This window comes from Cibotium barometz, chromosome 52 (assembly GCF_041138505.1).
Source record: "Cibotium barometz isolate CiBa-2024 chromosome 52, ASM4113850v1, whole genome shotgun sequence".
Taxonomy (NCBI): Eukaryota; Viridiplantae; Streptophyta; class Polypodiopsida; order Cyatheales; family Cibotiaceae; genus Cibotium; species Cibotium barometz.
Genome location: NC_141097.1, coordinates 3,079,315 through 3,097,097, shown reverse-complemented (window position 1 = coordinate 3,097,097; position 17,783 = coordinate 3,079,315). Strand labels below are relative to the sequence as shown.

At 43.6% G+C, this 17,783-nt stretch overlaps 1 protein-coding gene across 3 annotated transcripts in view; it reads left to right on the top strand.

Annotated features, from left to right (window-relative positions):
* Positions 1-17,556, top strand: part of LOC147608687 (pectin acetylesterase 8-like) — a 100,950-nt gene extending 83,394 nt beyond the window's left edge. For all 3 annotated transcript variants that reach the window (XM_086788134.1, XM_086788135.1, XM_086788133.1), the window contains one exon: positions 17,420-17,556. In XM_086788134.1, coding sequence (XP_086644260.1) covers positions 17,420-17,521 — 102 coding nt within the window. In that variant the 3' untranslated portion in view covers positions 17,522-17,556. The remainder of the gene's footprint in view (positions 1-17,419) is intronic.
* The last annotated feature ends 227 nt before the right edge of the window (positions 17,557-17,783 follow it).

The window sequence follows — 17,783 nt, the reverse complement described above, 5'->3', positions numbered from 1 at the left end:
GTTTCAGATGTGTGTCTGTGTAATTGGGGCACGCATTGTCTCAGAGCTCTAAGATGGCCCAACACCTCAACCCCCATCCCCCCCACCGCCCAGCCCCACCCCCCCCTCCCCCCTCCCCCTCCCCCACCCCCAGCCCCACCCTCCCCCTCCCCCTTGTATTGTGTTGACCAGTCTGTTTTAAGCAGATTTCAGCTTGAGACTCCAGAAACAGCCTGTACTGGGTATCCAGCTGACTGTATGCAGCTTGCACACATGTCCATGGCGGCCATACAGCTGTTCGTACAAATTGTAAAGTCTGTACTTGGTGTCCATTGACTGTACGCAGCTTGCACACATGTCCATGGTGGACATACAGATGGTTGTACAGCTGTTCGTACAAATTGTAAAGTCCATACAGATTAAAAATGGCTTTTAAAGCTCAAGAATTGAAGAAGAACCGATGAGAAATAGCTTCAATAGCTCCAAAACAACCTTTAAATATGTTGACCAGCAGACAGAGACTTAAAACCTGGTTGTCCAGCTGAGATGTGCTCACAGATGATGTTGACCAGCAAAAAAAGCTGCAACATGCTAGTGCCCAACCCAAAAACAGGTCCCTTACAAGAAAACCTATGCTATATTTGCCCTTCACTTGCCAAAAACAACTCCTTATGCAAAATCGAGCTGTCCAGTTGCCACACATGCATGACCAGCCAAGTACCATGTGCCCAGTTCTCAAGCGTCCACATATTTTAAAAATCTAGTCTAACTTGTGTGAACAACCTATAACTTGTTTGGCCTTGTTTAGTGTAGTATGTACACATGCGATTAAGGTTTTGGAAAATCCCCATTTTTAATCTTGTTCACAATAAATCCTGTCCAACCTTCATCGTACACCACGTGTACAGGCAGTAGGCAGTATCCATTTGGACATAACCCATGTTCATATAGGCACTGCCCAAGTCCTCATAGATCTCAAGACACTCAAAAGATTCACTACTCTGAATGAGTCTCGTCGCTCGTGATCATACGGGCACTGCCCAAGTCCATACCGGAAAAAGAGTCACTACTCAATGAGTCTCATCGTCATACCGGCACCGCCAATAGATCATGACACCTTTCAATGAGTCTCGTCATCATGTCATTGGACTCCATATGAGCACCACCTATATGGTCCATACACATGCCCATGCCAAAGTCTCAAGGACACCATCCTTGAACCTCAATACGAGATAAACATGTTTTTTTAAAATGGGAAACCAAGGTCAAATATTATATTCGAGAACCCTCAAAGAGGCTCTCATTAAAGTACATTTAAAAACAACGGAGAAACACTTCATAGTTCTGTTGATCAATCTTCTACAGCTCAAAATTGTCATGCAATGACTAACATAATGGTCGACAAAAGTATACATACTTGTCGATCCAAGGTTGTGCAAACACCTCGTAATTAATTACGATCCAGCCATACTGTCCATATAGCCCAATAACTTGCCCAGGCAAAGAAACGAGCATAATCGTGAAGTCTAGAAGGATAACATCCAAAACATTTTCCCAAATGCCACCCCAGGGAAGCTTGTTCAGAAAATCCCTAGTGTGAGTGCATGCCCATAGCAAATGATAAATACTTTCTATCTGATAATGGCACTACAAACAATCTGGAGCCGCACTTTTCCGCTTTGCAAAATACTCTCCTACCCCCAGGAGCGTTCCTGTGAGGCATCTCCATAGAAAAACCGTATGTTTTAAAGGCAATTTCCTTGCCATATCTTTTCCAAATTACCTTTCCACTAGCCTAAGGACTTGTTCATATGCCACACTCGATCCACGTCTCTTTATCCATGGTTGTGGAAGCAATAATCTATATGCCCTTGCCTTTGTAAGTCCACAAAGAGAAAACTCCGTAACTTACCGATTCATTTCATTTTACTTTGTACCCTTGAATCTTGATGATGTATCCAGATGATGATGATGGACTATTTTGGTCTCATAGGTCATTTTGGCCTTTTGCAGACGTTTAATACAGCTTTCTTTCTTTCACACATACACTCTCTCTCTCCCTCTCATACACACCCTCTCTCTCTCTCTCCCTCAAGGCTCATACATACACACTCTAGTCTTTCTCTCTCTCTCTCTCTCTCTCTCTCTCTCTCTCTCTCTCTCTCAACTTTCACTATATATATTATATCTATCTATCACTATATATATATATATATATATATATATATATATATATATATATATATATATATATATATATATATATATATATATATATATATATATATATATATATATATATATATATATATATATATATATATATATATATATAAACAGACGCCTAACGTCTCTAAAAAATAGGAGTCTTTCGAGGCGCGTACCATACCCGCCTCGTACCAAACGCCTCGACGCCTCTAACAACCTTGGCCACAACACACAGAATTTGATTCTATTTCCCATGATTCTGGGTGCACACACTACTTTTCCCAATGTCTGAGGTATCTGTGGCAGTGCATCCTGTAGATCAATGGGAAAATCCATCACCTCAATCTATACCAGGCATTGATGTTCAAGTAGCTCTTGATAGTCAACAATAGGCACCCATTGAAGCACATGCACCATTTGCCTGGCATGAAAAGGGGATGCAGTCATCACTACATTCAACCAATTCATGGATGTACTTGTGGCTGATCCGCCTGAGGTGGAGGCCATAGATGTTTTTTCCTAGTGCCTCCCAATCAATGGCTTATTTTTCAAGGCCATTGTTTTTCAAGCATGTGGTGTTCAAACAGCAACATTTTTTTTTGGTTGATTTGTTTGTTTTGCACATTGCTTTTATTTTGTGCTTGCTTCACTGCTTTCCCTTTATTTAGTGCAATTCTTTGTTTCACATCTGCAGTCACCACAATTACCATTGGTATTGTTCTGGAAGTTTTAGTTGTTCCTGCAACTGTGGGAGAGGAATTGAGTCTTGAGGGGGTTGCAATTTTAGTGTCGGGCATCCCGATGCCAAATGCCCAAATTTGTGACCTTTACAGCGCGACCCATCAAAAGGAGACCAGCTTTATTCATATGGCTTTTCCTCCATGGGAACATTAGTAATCTCAATTTCAATGCTTTCTGGTGTTGGCACATCTGTATCCCACAACACAAAATTTGTTTCTATTGCGAATGATTTTGGGTGCACACACTAGATCAATGGGGAAATCCATCACCTCAACCCATACCGGGCATTGATGTTTAAGCAGCCCTTGATAGTCAGCAATGAACACCCATGATATCACATGCAACATTGATGTTTAAGCAGCCCTTGATAGTTAGCAGTAGACACCCATGGTAGCACATGCAACATTTGCCTCATGTAAAACAGAGGTGCAATCTCAAACAACTTTTTTCTTTGCCTGCACTAAGTTAAGAAAAAGTTATGAGAATCCTCTCGTTGCATAGTAAACTCCTTCCACACATTCTTCAACCAAGAGATTCTTGACCCATTGATGAATTTACCTCATTGAAGTCATATGTCCCAAGTAAAAACAATATTGCAGCGTGCTGTGAACATTTCCTCACTTTAGGCATTATGGTTTCTCTACACTACCACTTTCACATAAGGTTTTGCCTTGCTCTACTTATTTTGTGCCAATTCATAATCTTTGTGCAGCACGTCATAGAGAAATTGAATTTCCGGATTCTGTACAAGTTTTGCTCATTTCGCTTTTGCTTCCTTGGGATCAGAGTGATGTTTGGTATATAGTATATACACTATGAATCTGCTCAGAAGAACCCATCTCTATATGATAAACACACTTTTTTTATATATAGTAATTCTTATATTACTAGTGGGAAACCTTATTGCGAGGTGAAAACCCACAAACAAAACAATATGATACAACTGAGATCCCTATATAGGGCCCATGGAATTGATTGCCTAGAAGCAGTCAAAGAAGGCCATGTATTACTGGTCGTCTATTTGGTGCAAGTTTCGCCAGTCATGTGGAGACTGTCTCAACAAGCGTCGGAAGTAGGTGTATTGATCCGGATGAATGTGTCCAAAATGCATCTGTTTTCTATTTTCTCATATTTTCCACAATGCCCAAAAAGTAGTCCATGCAAAGAATACCCTGAAGTTGGTATATCATTGTGGAATCCGAGCGAAAAGCCAGAATGTCTTCCCAAAATGAGCTCGCGGGAATCGCGTACGAAGACGTCTTGAGAGTTTGTCCAAGAGAGCACGAGAGAAATCACAATAGCATAGCAAATGAGGCACTGTGTCATCGTGTAGCTTGCAACGATGACATCTTGCAATAGCAATGTCTCTTTTCCAAAAACACATGGACAGGCAGAACTCCCACAATGCATCTCCAAAGGAACAATCTTTCTTTTAGTGGCAAAACATTTTTCCATATGCTCCTCAAACCACCACCCCACCAACTATTTGTTTTATGCATTATCCAAAGCGCATTAGCATGATCTACAATCCGAGGAGCAAGCATTTTGATGTAGACCCTTTTAGCTGTTAGTTCATGTAACATTGTAGCATGAGGTGGAGCAACCTGCCAGTCCTTAAAACGCTCATCGTGATTCAGCAAAAGCACTGGTTGAAGAGGTTGCAAGAGAGTGCGCATGAGATGCCATAGAGGCTTGTAGTGCATGCCCAACCCATACATGCGGCTTGCTTCTGGGAAGGAGATAATATAGCCTTCATCATTGACCACATCCGCCATGAAACGTACATTCTTTTGTGATAGGAAAAAAGCTTTCCGTGGTTCAAGAAAGCCTACTGGAGCACGAAACAGCCTACTCCAATGTATGCTTTCCAAGCGCATGGTGTTTCCAACCTCCAATGATTTTCCATGCCATTCCAGTTTCTCTGTTAGCAATTTCCAGTCCATGATTAACCTAGAGCTGAAGGGGCAGCCTGGTATTTTCCTTCCTTGTAAAGTGCCCAAAACCACCTCCCAGTAGTCAGTAGTCGGGGGTCCATGCACCAAATGTGGTGGACTTCAAAGTGGTGTGCATGGCTACTAACATCTGTGCCCAAGGCTGTTTTTGAGCTGCAAAATCAGCGAGCAAAGTGGCTTTCATGGCAATGACATGAGTATGAATATCGAGAATGTTGACGCCCCCATGATTTCTTGGCGTACAAAGCTTGTCCTTTTGCAACAGTTTGAGGCCTTTAGTATTGTTTTTGGTTTTCCAAAGTATCTCTAGTATAGCAAACATGTACTCATCCAAGTGCTTCTTTGACCAAGCAAGTAGAGGCAAGAAGCATAGTAACATGGGACGGGGAACGGGGACGGGGACCGGGATTCCTGGGAACCGGGACGGGGAATGGGGGACGGCATGGGACGGCATACAAAATATGCAATTTTAAGTAAGCACTCATTTAAGAAACTTAACAATACTAAAACAAAGTCACTTTACACTTCCAAAGCATCAATATTAAGTCATACTAGCAAAAAAATGGGTGTTACAAAAAAGGAGATCGGGCACCCAGGACCCAGTGGCCAAGGCTAAAGCTAAAGACAAGGGCAAAGGCCTAGGCCCTAACCACATAAGTGGCATACAGAAAAGAGACTATCACTAGAGTAGTACATATGTCAAAAAGCCTCGAGGGGCATGTGAAGTGCTGGCCTCACGATCATGGGTCCCTGCGATGCCTGCAGGCTCCATAGAGATGTCCTCATCTTGCTCCTCCAACTCCTCATCATCTTGAGACATCTCCCACTCGGTAAATGCATGAGCCTTTGCAGTTGCACTCTTGCAAAGCATTCGCAAGTTTACACTCACAAAGACTAGATCATTTGCCCGTTCCACCCCAAGACGGTTCCTCTTCTTCGATGCAATGTGATTGTATGAGCTCCAAAGTTGCTCTAGGCAAGAGGAACTCACTGCTTGGCTGAGAATGCGGATGGCTAGATGCTGAAGCTCAGGTCCATCCGAACCAAAATCTTCCCATCACAAAGCAGCCCCAACTTTGAAGCAGTCATCCTGTGCATCCATGTCTCCATAAGAGCCCTGAAAGCTCCTATACCTGGACAACTGGTCACAGATCTTCCGCCTAACATTTGGGTCAGGCACAAGTCGAGTCAAGACAAGTCTCCATAGCTTGCTCACCTCTGCGTCACTTTCTTGCCCTTTACCTTGAAACTCAAGGTCCACCACATAGGCTGCTGCATGCAAAGGAGAGGAGTAGGAGTTCCACCTACGCACACATAGGGCACGGATCTCCTCGTACCTGTCCTCATCTGGCTCCAAATCCCTCATCTGGCTCCAAATCCCTCAGCTTCTCTATCATGCTGTCCATAGCCTCATATACCTTGCCGATGCATGGCTTCATACCATCCACAAGCCTCATCAAGTGGACAATAGGTTGAACCATAGCATCAATGCACTTCACTTTTTCCCAAAAATCAGGGCTCTCTGCTTTTTCCTTGCATAGAGCTCCCGTCTCAGTGGAAGCCAATGGTGAAGAAGTGAACTCGTCACTAATGAACAACTGTCTCGATGCACCACTACACTCTTTCAATCGGTGGAGCATCAAGAAGTTGTAGGCAAACCTCGTATCTGAGTATTTGAGGAGCTGACGGCTAGATTTTTTGGAGAATTCATGACGTAGGAACTGATGGTTTGTGACAAATGTCACTATTTGGCTGCCCACTTGGATGATAGGCCGGATCCATGGCCGTACTCCCCTATCTTCTTCACCATGACCTTGAAGTAGTCCGATCTATCCACAAAAAATGAATAATTTAATAACCGATCAACTTCAAAGTTCAAAGTTTAAGTAACTTGTAAGAGGAACATTGTAAAATGATAGATCTTAAGCTAGACATCTTAATTCTTGATTACCTGGCAGCATGGAAAGCAATGTGGTCATGAAAGAAGAAGCGGGCTATGGCCGTATCCACCTCTTCCTTCTTCTTGGGGTCCCAACTACCCTCAAGAGTACTTAGTGGGCGTGAGTGTGTGGATGCGGTCGGCATGGAGAAGGATGGTGTTGGGGCCCGTTCTTGTGGGGCGGGTGATGCGCCCGCGGGTGCCGATGAAGTGGATGCACATGGGGATGCCGAACCTTGGGATGGCCTCACTAGTGTTGCAGGATCCACGGCCACATGCGGCACTCTCCTCCTTGAAAGCAAGGCCTCACGTGCGGCAACACATTCAAGAAGCCTCCTTCTCGTCTCCGGTGTGACCTGATCACAAAATCGGACCTCATGACCAGGCTCATGCAAGAGGTGATCTCTCACTTTATCCGCCCCACCCGTTCGCCTATATGGACATAGCTTGCGGGACCATGGGCGAGAGCCTCCTCCACTTCCGGGATGATCGGAGTTGACCTCTTCCCACCAAGACCAACCTTCGGTCCTCCTTCCTCTATTCATATTGGTGCCGCTGGAACGAGGTGCGGGGGATGGTCGCGATGAAGATGCCATGGAGGCAAGTGCCAAGGAGACTTGAGCAATGGAGGTGAGTGTAGGAGAGAGATGTAGGAGAGGCTTGAGCCTTGAGCAATGGAGGTGACAGTAGGAGAGAGATGTAGGAAAGGCTTGCCAATGGAGAGGCTAGAGCAAGAGGTGAGTGTAGGAGAGCAACAAGACTACAAGTGACAACTTGAAATTACAACTTACCCAAGGTCCCAATGCCACTTGAGGCTTGAGGAGAGCTAGAGCCTTGCCGGGTTGCCCAATGCCCACTTGAGTCTTGAGCCTTGAAAGTTGAGGAGTGTTGAGCCAATGAGCTTTCCACTTGAGCCTTGAAAGTTGAGGAGCGTTGAGGCTTGAGCTTGAGCCTTGCCAATGGGGGCTCTTCTTATAGCCATGGGCCAAGTGGGGAGGGCTGCCCAACGGCTAGGCACCCAACGGCTACAGGGCGCCCAACGGTTAGAGGGCGCAACGTTCCGTTGACCGTCCCGCCCAGCTTCGTCCCACACGAACAGCCGTCCCGCCGTCCCCTTGTTGCAGCGTGGGCTCACACGTCCCCTGGCCGTCCCCTGTCCGGTTCCGTTCCCGCGCGTTATGGGACGGCGTTCCCCCGTCCTAGGGGTCTGTCCCCCACGTCCCCTGTGACTATGGCAAGAAGAATTGTAATATATGCAATGAGAATGGACTGCACTATACAGAGTCTAGTCTGACATGTGGCCAACTTCGAGTACTGTAATTTAGCATTTATTCTTTGGAAAACCCAATCAGCCTAGAGTTTGAACGATGCATGCCATGCAAGTGGGTAACCCAAATGTCTAATCAGCCGATTGGAGGAAACAAGAGCCCTTGGCCACAAGACATTGTGCCACATGATAAACACACACGCACACACCCATACAAACCTAAACAAAGGCAAAGGGTTGACTGTAAACAAAGAAAGGCCAAACAGAATACATGTAGCAGACAAGAAGGAACATACAATGGGTGAAGTGACGAGCAGGAACAATCGATGGCTAAGAGTCGAACAGGTACACATACACACACACACACACACACACACACACACAAGATAAACATGCACACATGCTATCAATTAGGAGATACATACTCCTGGTTTCTAATCAGGGTGGGGGGATGTTGCCCACAACTGAGAGAGGTCCAAGTCCTGCAAAAGACAAGCCGATCTTGATCACATTGCAACTGTGACCTAGTCACAACGGGCGACTGTATGATCAAGGAGTTTAAATCTCGACTTGGTTGCCGTGCACATCAAACCACAATCAAGCCATATCTTGGTTTAAACCACAGACGGGCCAAGTCTTCTCTCAGCCTACCACAATGGGTGGTCTATCATCGAGAGCCATCTTTTGGCCTAGCCCACAACCGGTGGACCACTGCCCAATAGCCTGTGTGGCGACTTGCATATGGCAGCCAGCCATAGTGAACCATAGCTATAGCTACCAGCTATAGGTTCCAATGATTACGGGTCCTCACCAGGCCAAAAGCCACTCACAAGCATTTAGCATCCCGCCCACACTCTTTGCATGTCCACAAGGCCTAGATATGCCAAAAGACACTCACAAACATGTAGCATCCTGCCACAATGTTTGCATGCCCATAAGGCTAGGAGCACTCACAAACAATTGGCCACCAGCCACACTGCACTCATGCCCACAGAATTCCACCATTACCTGCCAATGCGTCCAACGTCTTCAGAGGTTGTCTAGCCTTGCTTCATGCAAGCTAGGTGACACTCATGAGCATGTGATCACCAGTCTGCATGCTCACAAGGCGAAGAGCACTCACAAACCTGTGACTGCCGATGATCACATAGTTTGCATGCCCAAATTATTAAGGCTTCCCGCTCTAATCTCCCACAGCGCTTCCAACCTCTTCACATGTTCTCCAGTCTTGCTTCGTGCTTGCAGACACACCCACCAATTGTATCCACACCTCCAAATGTCCTATCTTGGAACAACCTTAGAAGCTCACAAAACAGTGCTGTCCAGCCTGTTTGCAATTCGACCAGCACAATTCAGTACGCTATAGGCATCTGTTTTCCACATGTACCTGTTTCCAATGCGGAAAACAGCCATGACCCTTGGTCATAAGTTCTTGATGGCATCTGCCATCTACTACTCTATGGTTGCCAGCCATAAAGTCCTACCATAATTTGTACATGGTCATTTCCCGCATAGTACATGGCTAGTGACACAAACCAACTCCTTGATAGCGTTTCCAAAGGTAACCCTACCAAGCACATTGCATGCTAGGTTTCACATGAATTACATGGCAAATCCTTGCATATCCAATCAATCTTTCTCGACGAACATACAACACATGACATGGTCGTCTTGGGATATTTACATGGCTGTCCGGACTTGATCCTGAGATGCCTGTTTGTCTGAGATGCCTGTTTGTCCACATTCAAAAAGTACGGAAGCACTCACTCTTGCCAGTGAATGCATCATGGCCTTGCATCCTTCCTGTCACATGCGTTGCAGAAGCGTGATTTTGATTAACGAGATTAACACTAATTTTATGTTTAGCAAACGCACAAAAGACAAGAGAGCCAATCTTCCTCTCGTTTGGAGGAGGAGATGCTATGTGTTGTTAGCATGAAGATTGGCCAATTAGCTTACTTAGTGTGAATTGGTTTATGGGCTATATAGTTTTGAAATATGCACCAAACACATCTCTAGGAGGATGGGGCCAAATGGACCTTGTACATGTGAAAGGGATCAAATCCTCTAGCTTGTGGGTGAAGCTTCCTGAGCACCTAGGTGGTATTTGGTCTGCATCCAAACTCGGGCATGTGCCAAGGGTCATTTCTCCTAAGTGCCAGGATCATCTCCTCCTAGGCACAGTACTCTGCGCCTGATACTGTAGCTGTGCCTCCTCCGAGTGTGTCTTGTGCTGACTCAGTCATGTTAAAAGTGTCCACCCATGCATGAAAAGTCAGCTTGAGGAAGGGACTGACGGACTGTACTCCAGAAGGTGGCTCTACCTGCTGCCACGTTCGGGGCATAAATACCGAGGAAGCCCACACAGTCCTCTCCAATCCTAATGGTAACCCACTGAGCTCGCTGAGTGATGACACCTGACCCAGTCACTTCCGAGGACCGGCAAGAGTTGATCACTGATAGAAATACAAACTCCCTCCTATGTCCTAGAGGGGCCGAAAGAGGGAGACCAAAAAGTGTGACTCTTGCCTGGTAAATCTTCTCGCAGCGGCAGGTACGCCCCTTAGAAAGATGGTGCTCTTGGAGAAAAAGAATGTTGATGGGTCCCCCCACTATAGCTCTATGGATCTCTTCTCTAAGGACGCCTCGCCTCTTAAAGCACTAAGGCCCCTCCAAACCCTGAATGTTCCATGATGCAATCCGCATATCAATCTCTGTAAGAGGCTGAACATGGAATCATGAAGATGGTGCAAAAGCTCTACTGCCTGCCCCTGGATGGCAGCTGCCACCGACTCCGAATCCCACTCTGTCCCTGAGGAAAGGAGAAGATCATTGCGCCACTCTCTGGCATGGATGGCCTGAAATGATGAAATACCACACAAATCCAAATGGGAGCCACTTTCTCCTCGAAAATGTCAGTTTCTTTGAGTAGAAGACATCGAGAGAAATTGTAATCCGTAGCCCCAAGATCCTAGGGGGCCCTCTCTCTTTGCCAATGCGCTGAGCTTTTATCTCTAGCATGGATCCATATAGCTTGGCCAAGGTATGGCCAATCATGATGTTCTTGTAGTCCATAGTGTCCCCAGCTTTGTGTATAGATGATAGAGTGTTTGATGACCAAGCCTTCTGCCAGTACCCTGTCAAGCATGTAAGTTGGGAGGGGTGCAAGGGTGTTGTATGTAATACGTGCTCCGATCTAATCCCCTCATGATCTTGGGAGCAGCCGTTTTGGAGTTTCAAGATGGCATTTTCCACCATGGTTGATGTGCATTGTGAAGAAAGTGGATGTAGTGGGGCAAGGCTTGGGTGGGTGTGGGAGTGGAGGCCGATTGGGAATATGGTAAAGTGAGTGTGCATAAGTGTGCCACATGTGAGGATGTGTGATGGGTGTCGCTCCCTTAACTATACATGGCCTCCTCAGAGTTGCCGCTTAAGAAGAGTTGGTATATCTCCCAATATTGCTTTATCACATATGCTCGTTTCTTGCAGTGAGTGAGAGAGCGGTTAATCCTTTGAGTATCTTGCTCAAGGATTTTGACTAGTTGCTATCTCTGTCTTGAGACGAGCATGTGTGGTGCGGCACTCGTCATCATGGTACTGGTCCGAGGCTTAGCATTGGAGTAGGGGGTGTATCCAAAGCTGGCTATGGCTACAGAATGTACGGTGTCGGTGATTTGGGAGGTGAGGGTGGCAAGGGGAATTGATAGACCAAACCATGATCAATGTTGTTGGCTTATATATGGTCACATTCGTGTGCGAAATGGATTTTGGTATAGAGAGAGAGAGAGAGAGAGAGAGAGAGAGAGAGAGAGAGAAATGAAATGATATATTAACGTCTTCAAAAGGCCAAAATGACCTATGAGACCAAAAAGGTTACAACAATTGGTGGATCTGATACAATGTCTGTGTAAGAAAAGCTAAAAACAACTAACTGAAACTGAAATAACTATGAGGAAAAGTACGATACTAGGAGCTCCTAATGGATAACATCTGGGAGGAAAACCCAGCAAGTATAATCCGAGGCATCTCTGATCCTGGTATCTCATGACTCTAGAAAGTGGTCCGAAACCCTCTCTAAACAGGCAGTGAAAACGGCCTCGTATCTCATAATATACTGGACAGTGACATATGTAATGTAACTCTGTCTCTGGCTCCATCTGGCATAGCTGACAAATCCTAGCCTCAGCTGGTACTCCTCTGAATCTGCCAGTCTCAATCTCTAGCTGGTGTGAGGATGTGCGCATCTGACCAATAGCACACCGTACCCCATGAGAAAGATGAGTATCCATGTAGCTGGGTCTAATCACAAACCCATCCTGTGTGAGCTGGAGAAGATGATCTCTATAGAAAGCCATCTTCGTACCAAGCTCCTGTGTCGGCTGTATCCATGTCCTCCTAGTGTCCAGCTGAATCAAGTCCTGCCTGATAAGTCTGGTAATCTCTGCCTGTGTGAGGAAGAGGGAGGGTGCATCCAGAGAGAGAGAGAGTTCTATTAGTGTGTACGATGGCCCAAAATGACCCGTGAGACAATATACATAAATGAAGACCATGAAGTTCTTATGCCAAATCTCTCGTTTAGAAAAGAAAAAAACAAACATCAAACCAAACTGAAAAAAGAAAGTCATAGCGTTCATCTAACATGCCATTACAAGATACAACATTTACAACAATGCCAGATTGGAGGTCATCGGATATTTGTGAGGCCATGTTGACAGTAAGTGCCATCGGACATGGGGATGCTTTAGGTTGCAAAAAAAAATGAATGAGACCTTTTGCATCACGAGAAACACGTGTTGCTCAAACTTTAGCAAGTTCTAACTTCTGTTCCTTTTTGCTTCAATTGTGTTCGGGGAAGCTCATCTGCAATCCATACCTTGGCACCCACACTGTGCCTTGGCCAAGGTGATCCTATACTATCCATATAACCCTAAACTAGCCTTATGACCTTGACTTATAAGCCTATAGAAACCTTATAAGCACTAACCTACCCTTCCCATACTAAATTTGTTACTCATGCAAATGAACCACTCCCCCCCCCCTCTCGCCGGCGCCAATACCCCACACTTAAAAAAAAGAAGTAAAAACCAGTGTTCTATTACCCGGAAGCAATATACATGGGGGGGATGTACTTCAAAGAGAAGTCACCCAAGGAAGATAGCTAGAAGAAAATAGAAAAAGACTTCAAACTGTGGGATATAAATAGCCTCTAGCTCTCGACAATCATGTAGGGATTGGCGAAGATTGGCATGAAAGAAAGCATAAGCATCTAGAGAAGGCCATCAAAACATAATATGGTTCCTAGCCTTTGAAATAGTCCAGAGTGCCGAATATCTTATCCAAATGATGAAAGTGTCAAATCCAGTCATGCAAAAGATGGCAAAACACCAAAAATCTAGAAGAGTTTTTTTCTTTTGAACAACGGAAAACGTCCTTGGAGGTTGTGAGTCAGTGCTTGCAAGAAATTCCTGGACTCTGTGCAATGCTAAAGAAGATGGGGAACAGGCTCTACATGTTGTCCACATCTATAACATCTATCCCTAGAGATATGTCGCTTTGCGAGAAAAGTAGAAACATGAAGCATTCCCACCACGCATCTCCATAAGAATAGATATTGTTTGAGAGGCAGCTTACAACTCCAAATTATTCAAAGCCTTTGTTTCCACCATTTACTGTTCTTATGCAATCCCCATAAAGTATGGGCATGAGGCAGTATCCAAGGGGAAGGAAGGAACAATTTGTACACATTACTTGCCGAAAGCGCATCCAATCAAAGAGAACTGGTATGACCAGCGAGTTGCCAATCATGAAGTCTGTCTTGATCATCCAAGGGTGGGATGGGTTCAAAAGAGTGCAACATCGTAGTAATAGTTTTCCACACTCGCCTGTGATGCAGACCCAAGTTATGTTTCAAACAAGCTTGTGGGAAAGTCAACACAAATCCCTCATCTGTTACAGCATCCGCCATAGTGAGAACTCCAAGTTTAAAACAAGCTTGTGGGAAAGTCAACACAAATCTCTCATGTGTTTTACGACAACCGCCGCAGTGGTAACTCCAATAGAGACCAAAAAGTAGGCCTTTTGTGGTTCCTGTACTACAAGTGGTTGAGAAAACACCGAAGATTGATGAATTCTTTCCAATCGAAAAGAATTCACATTCAGCATATCTCTACCATGCCAATGAATAGAAGACAAAGCTAATTTCCAATCACAAAGAAGAGAAGATGCATAAGAATTTTTTCGTCAAATTTACTAAGCGCTGCGTCCCAATGAGAAATGTGCCAATTGCCATAAGCTCTAGTCTTGATGGAAGCACAAATGCCTGCAAGTATTATGACCCATGGCTGCCAAAGTTGAAAAAAAGTGGGAATCATTTTGGCCTTTCTTGCCAAGAGATGATAATCCACCATGCATTTTAGGAGTGCACACCAAAGGTCGTCTCAAAAGACGTAGCGCTCTCGTATAATGCTTGGTTTTCCACAATAATTCCAAGGCATCAGACTTAATTGTAGTAATATCAATTTTACGCTAAATCAACAACAACAAATAAAATTGCACATAGGCCATAATGATGGATTGAACAATTATGAGACGCACATGTAATGGCCATGTAGAAAGCTTCCAATATGCTAGCTTGGCCTTCAATTTGTTCATTACCCAATGAATGGCATCCTGCATGGACATATACCATGCCAGTGGATATCCCAAATGTCTAACCAAGTGGTCTGGTGGAATAATTTGTCCTAGCCATAACAGTGCATGTCAGTCATCATAAGAAGTCAACGTAAGTAGTTTAGACTTAGAAAAGTTGATATAAAGTCGAGCTACTTAACCAAATAATTCCAAAGTTCTCATGATGCACATGAGATCATTTGGATCATTTTTAGGCATGAACAAAGAATCATCTGCATAGGCCTAGGCCACGAAATGTGAACCATTGGATAATTACAGACCATGTAATTGCCTCTGTGCAGTTAGGACATCCATATAGATCAAAAGTGGATGTGTGGCAATCACATAGAGTAATGCACTAAGAGGGTATCCTTGACACAGATTTTTGCAATGTCCACTTCGATGAAAGATCTCAACCGAAAACACACTAGGCAGTACTATCTTGATATAACCAAAAAATAGCTTGTTGCCTTTTACCAACAAAGCCCATTATAGCCATGACCTTAGCTATGTAGTCCCATTGACTATATCTAAAGCTTCTACAACATCCACTTGCATAACAAAGGCCTCTTGATAAGTATATTTGGCATATTCCATCGTCAGATATACATTAGCAATATTACCCATAATTTGTCTTTTGGGGACAAAACCATATTGTTGTGGATGCAAACCATTGAAAAGTAGACCACCAATACGATTTGCAAGCATTTTAGTTGCCAATTTATAGATAATTGGCATTAACATGATTGGTCTCCAATCATTAAAGGATTCTCCCAATGCTTTTTTAGGTACCAAAGTCACAATGCCTTCTTTCCAGGAATTAGGCATGCATCCTGTTTCCCATGCACCATTAGTCATGATCAAGATCAAAAGTTTAAGCTCATTCCAAAAGGGAACAAGAATTCAACCGTTAGACCATCACAACCAGGTGACTTCCAGCGTCCCATGCCAAATAATGCATATGTAAGCTCTTCCTCAGTGAAGGGAAAATCATATCTCAAAGCAGATTTATTGTCAACAATGGCATGCACAGAATTTAAGAAATTTTTTCGAGCATCATGAATATCAACATCCACAACAGATGAACTCTGAAATATGTGTTGATAATGATTGACACATTCAATTACAAGCTCCATTTTTGTGGATGTCCATGTGCCATCAAATTTCTTAACAGGCACAATTTTGTGTCTTTGCCTATCAGCACGCAAGCTTTTCAAAAGCTGTTTTGATGAGCAACCTTTATCTTGGATTTGCTTACATCTCGATCGGATTTGCCATTTTTGTATCTTTCTTTGTTGATTCACAGAGACACGTTTTGGCTTTACACAACACATTTTGTTGATCTTGCATAAGGGTTTGAAGATGGCTGAGTGTTGTGAGCAATTCATATGTTGCTTAGCCATTTCAACTCTTTGGCTAGCATCAGCAACATAGCACTTGCCATAGTCAACAAATGACTATTTGCATTCGTTGCACAAATCGAAACCAAGCAGTGTTAACATTGTCTAACAACTGAGCAAGAAATGGCAGTATGTACTAAAGATATGAAGGCATCATGCGAGAGATAGTTGTTATTTATGTGTAATAGTCTCTGTGGCTGTAGAGGAGGTTTCCGTAAGGGCATGTGCAAATATAAAGCCAACCATAGTGCTGTATGATCAGAGAGTGTTGAGGCATAATCAACCCAAAGCTTACATCAGAAGCATCTGTTTGGAGACTAAAGCTTGACGCTCAACATGTAACAGATGAGAAGAGCTAGAGAGTTGTTCCACAAACAAAAGCATTTGTCAACCAGGGAGAGGAATTGAAGAAATTGCAAATCCTTTGCTACTCATTGGAAGAGTGAGACCCATACGCTCTTGCAATCAGAAAAATTTTAGCTTGCAAAATACATTGCACAATCATACATCACACCTCTCTCTCTCTCTCTCTCTTCCCCCCCCCCCCCCCCCCCCCCCCATACACACACACACATCCTTGAAAAAAAAAATCTTTTCTAAAACCATATGAAACTTTCAATTCCCATATCTCATAACCTTCCAAATTTACTCCTAACTCTCTTTGAAGAGCACCAAATATGCAAGTGTTGAATGCCAGCCACCCATCTTTGAATGTATCAGCATGAACTTACGTCTACTCTTAGGTATCGATGACGCGAGTCGGGAATAACGTGAACTTTCTATTGATATACACTTTGTCAAGTTTGGGGAATAACGTGAACTTTCTATTGATATACACATCTCTTAATGTATAAAAATTGTGGCCACTCATGGACGAATAGGTTGGAAACTGTGTTATGCCACACCTTATTTCCAAGGTAAAAGCAACGCACCTTCTCTAGAACACATACGTGTCTTGTTATGGGAAGGTACGCACACGCACACCTCCTAGTGTGCATGTTTGGGGTAAGGGTTGAACCTTGATTAATATAATAAAAGGCTAGTGTTTTAGTTAGCTTTCATTTCATCGATAGAGATTCCCAAAGAAGTTTTGGTATACTCTGTTGTTGCTCTTCTCTCTTACTTGATTGGGATTGTATCAAATAACTATTTAAAGTAATGCATTTCACTTTCCTTAGATAAATGCTTGTTAGGGTATGCCATATTTGCTTGGCAATCCTAGTACTAAGATTTTTGTACCATGTTTGATGGCTTTATGGTGCAGTCTGTTGTGGAAGCTGTGGGAAAGTGGGCGTACAAAGGAGTGGGTACCAAATATATGGATTGCATGTACCCATGTAATCCTACTTGTATAGGTGTATACTAAAATTCTTTATCAATCAAATGGTTAATTCATTCATTTATATAGTTATCTCAAAAGTTTTTTATAATAGCATTATAGCTATTGTTTGTAATCATGAATCAATTTTGACGAGCATTCTATTTTTTAATAAAGAATATTATTTCTTGTCTTTTGTTATAAAAATGTATAATTTGATGCTCACTTCTTCTCAAAAGGATTTTTTCATGCAAGAAAGTATGGAAAACTTGTGATTTTGACCTACCATGACAGCTATAATGTCCATACT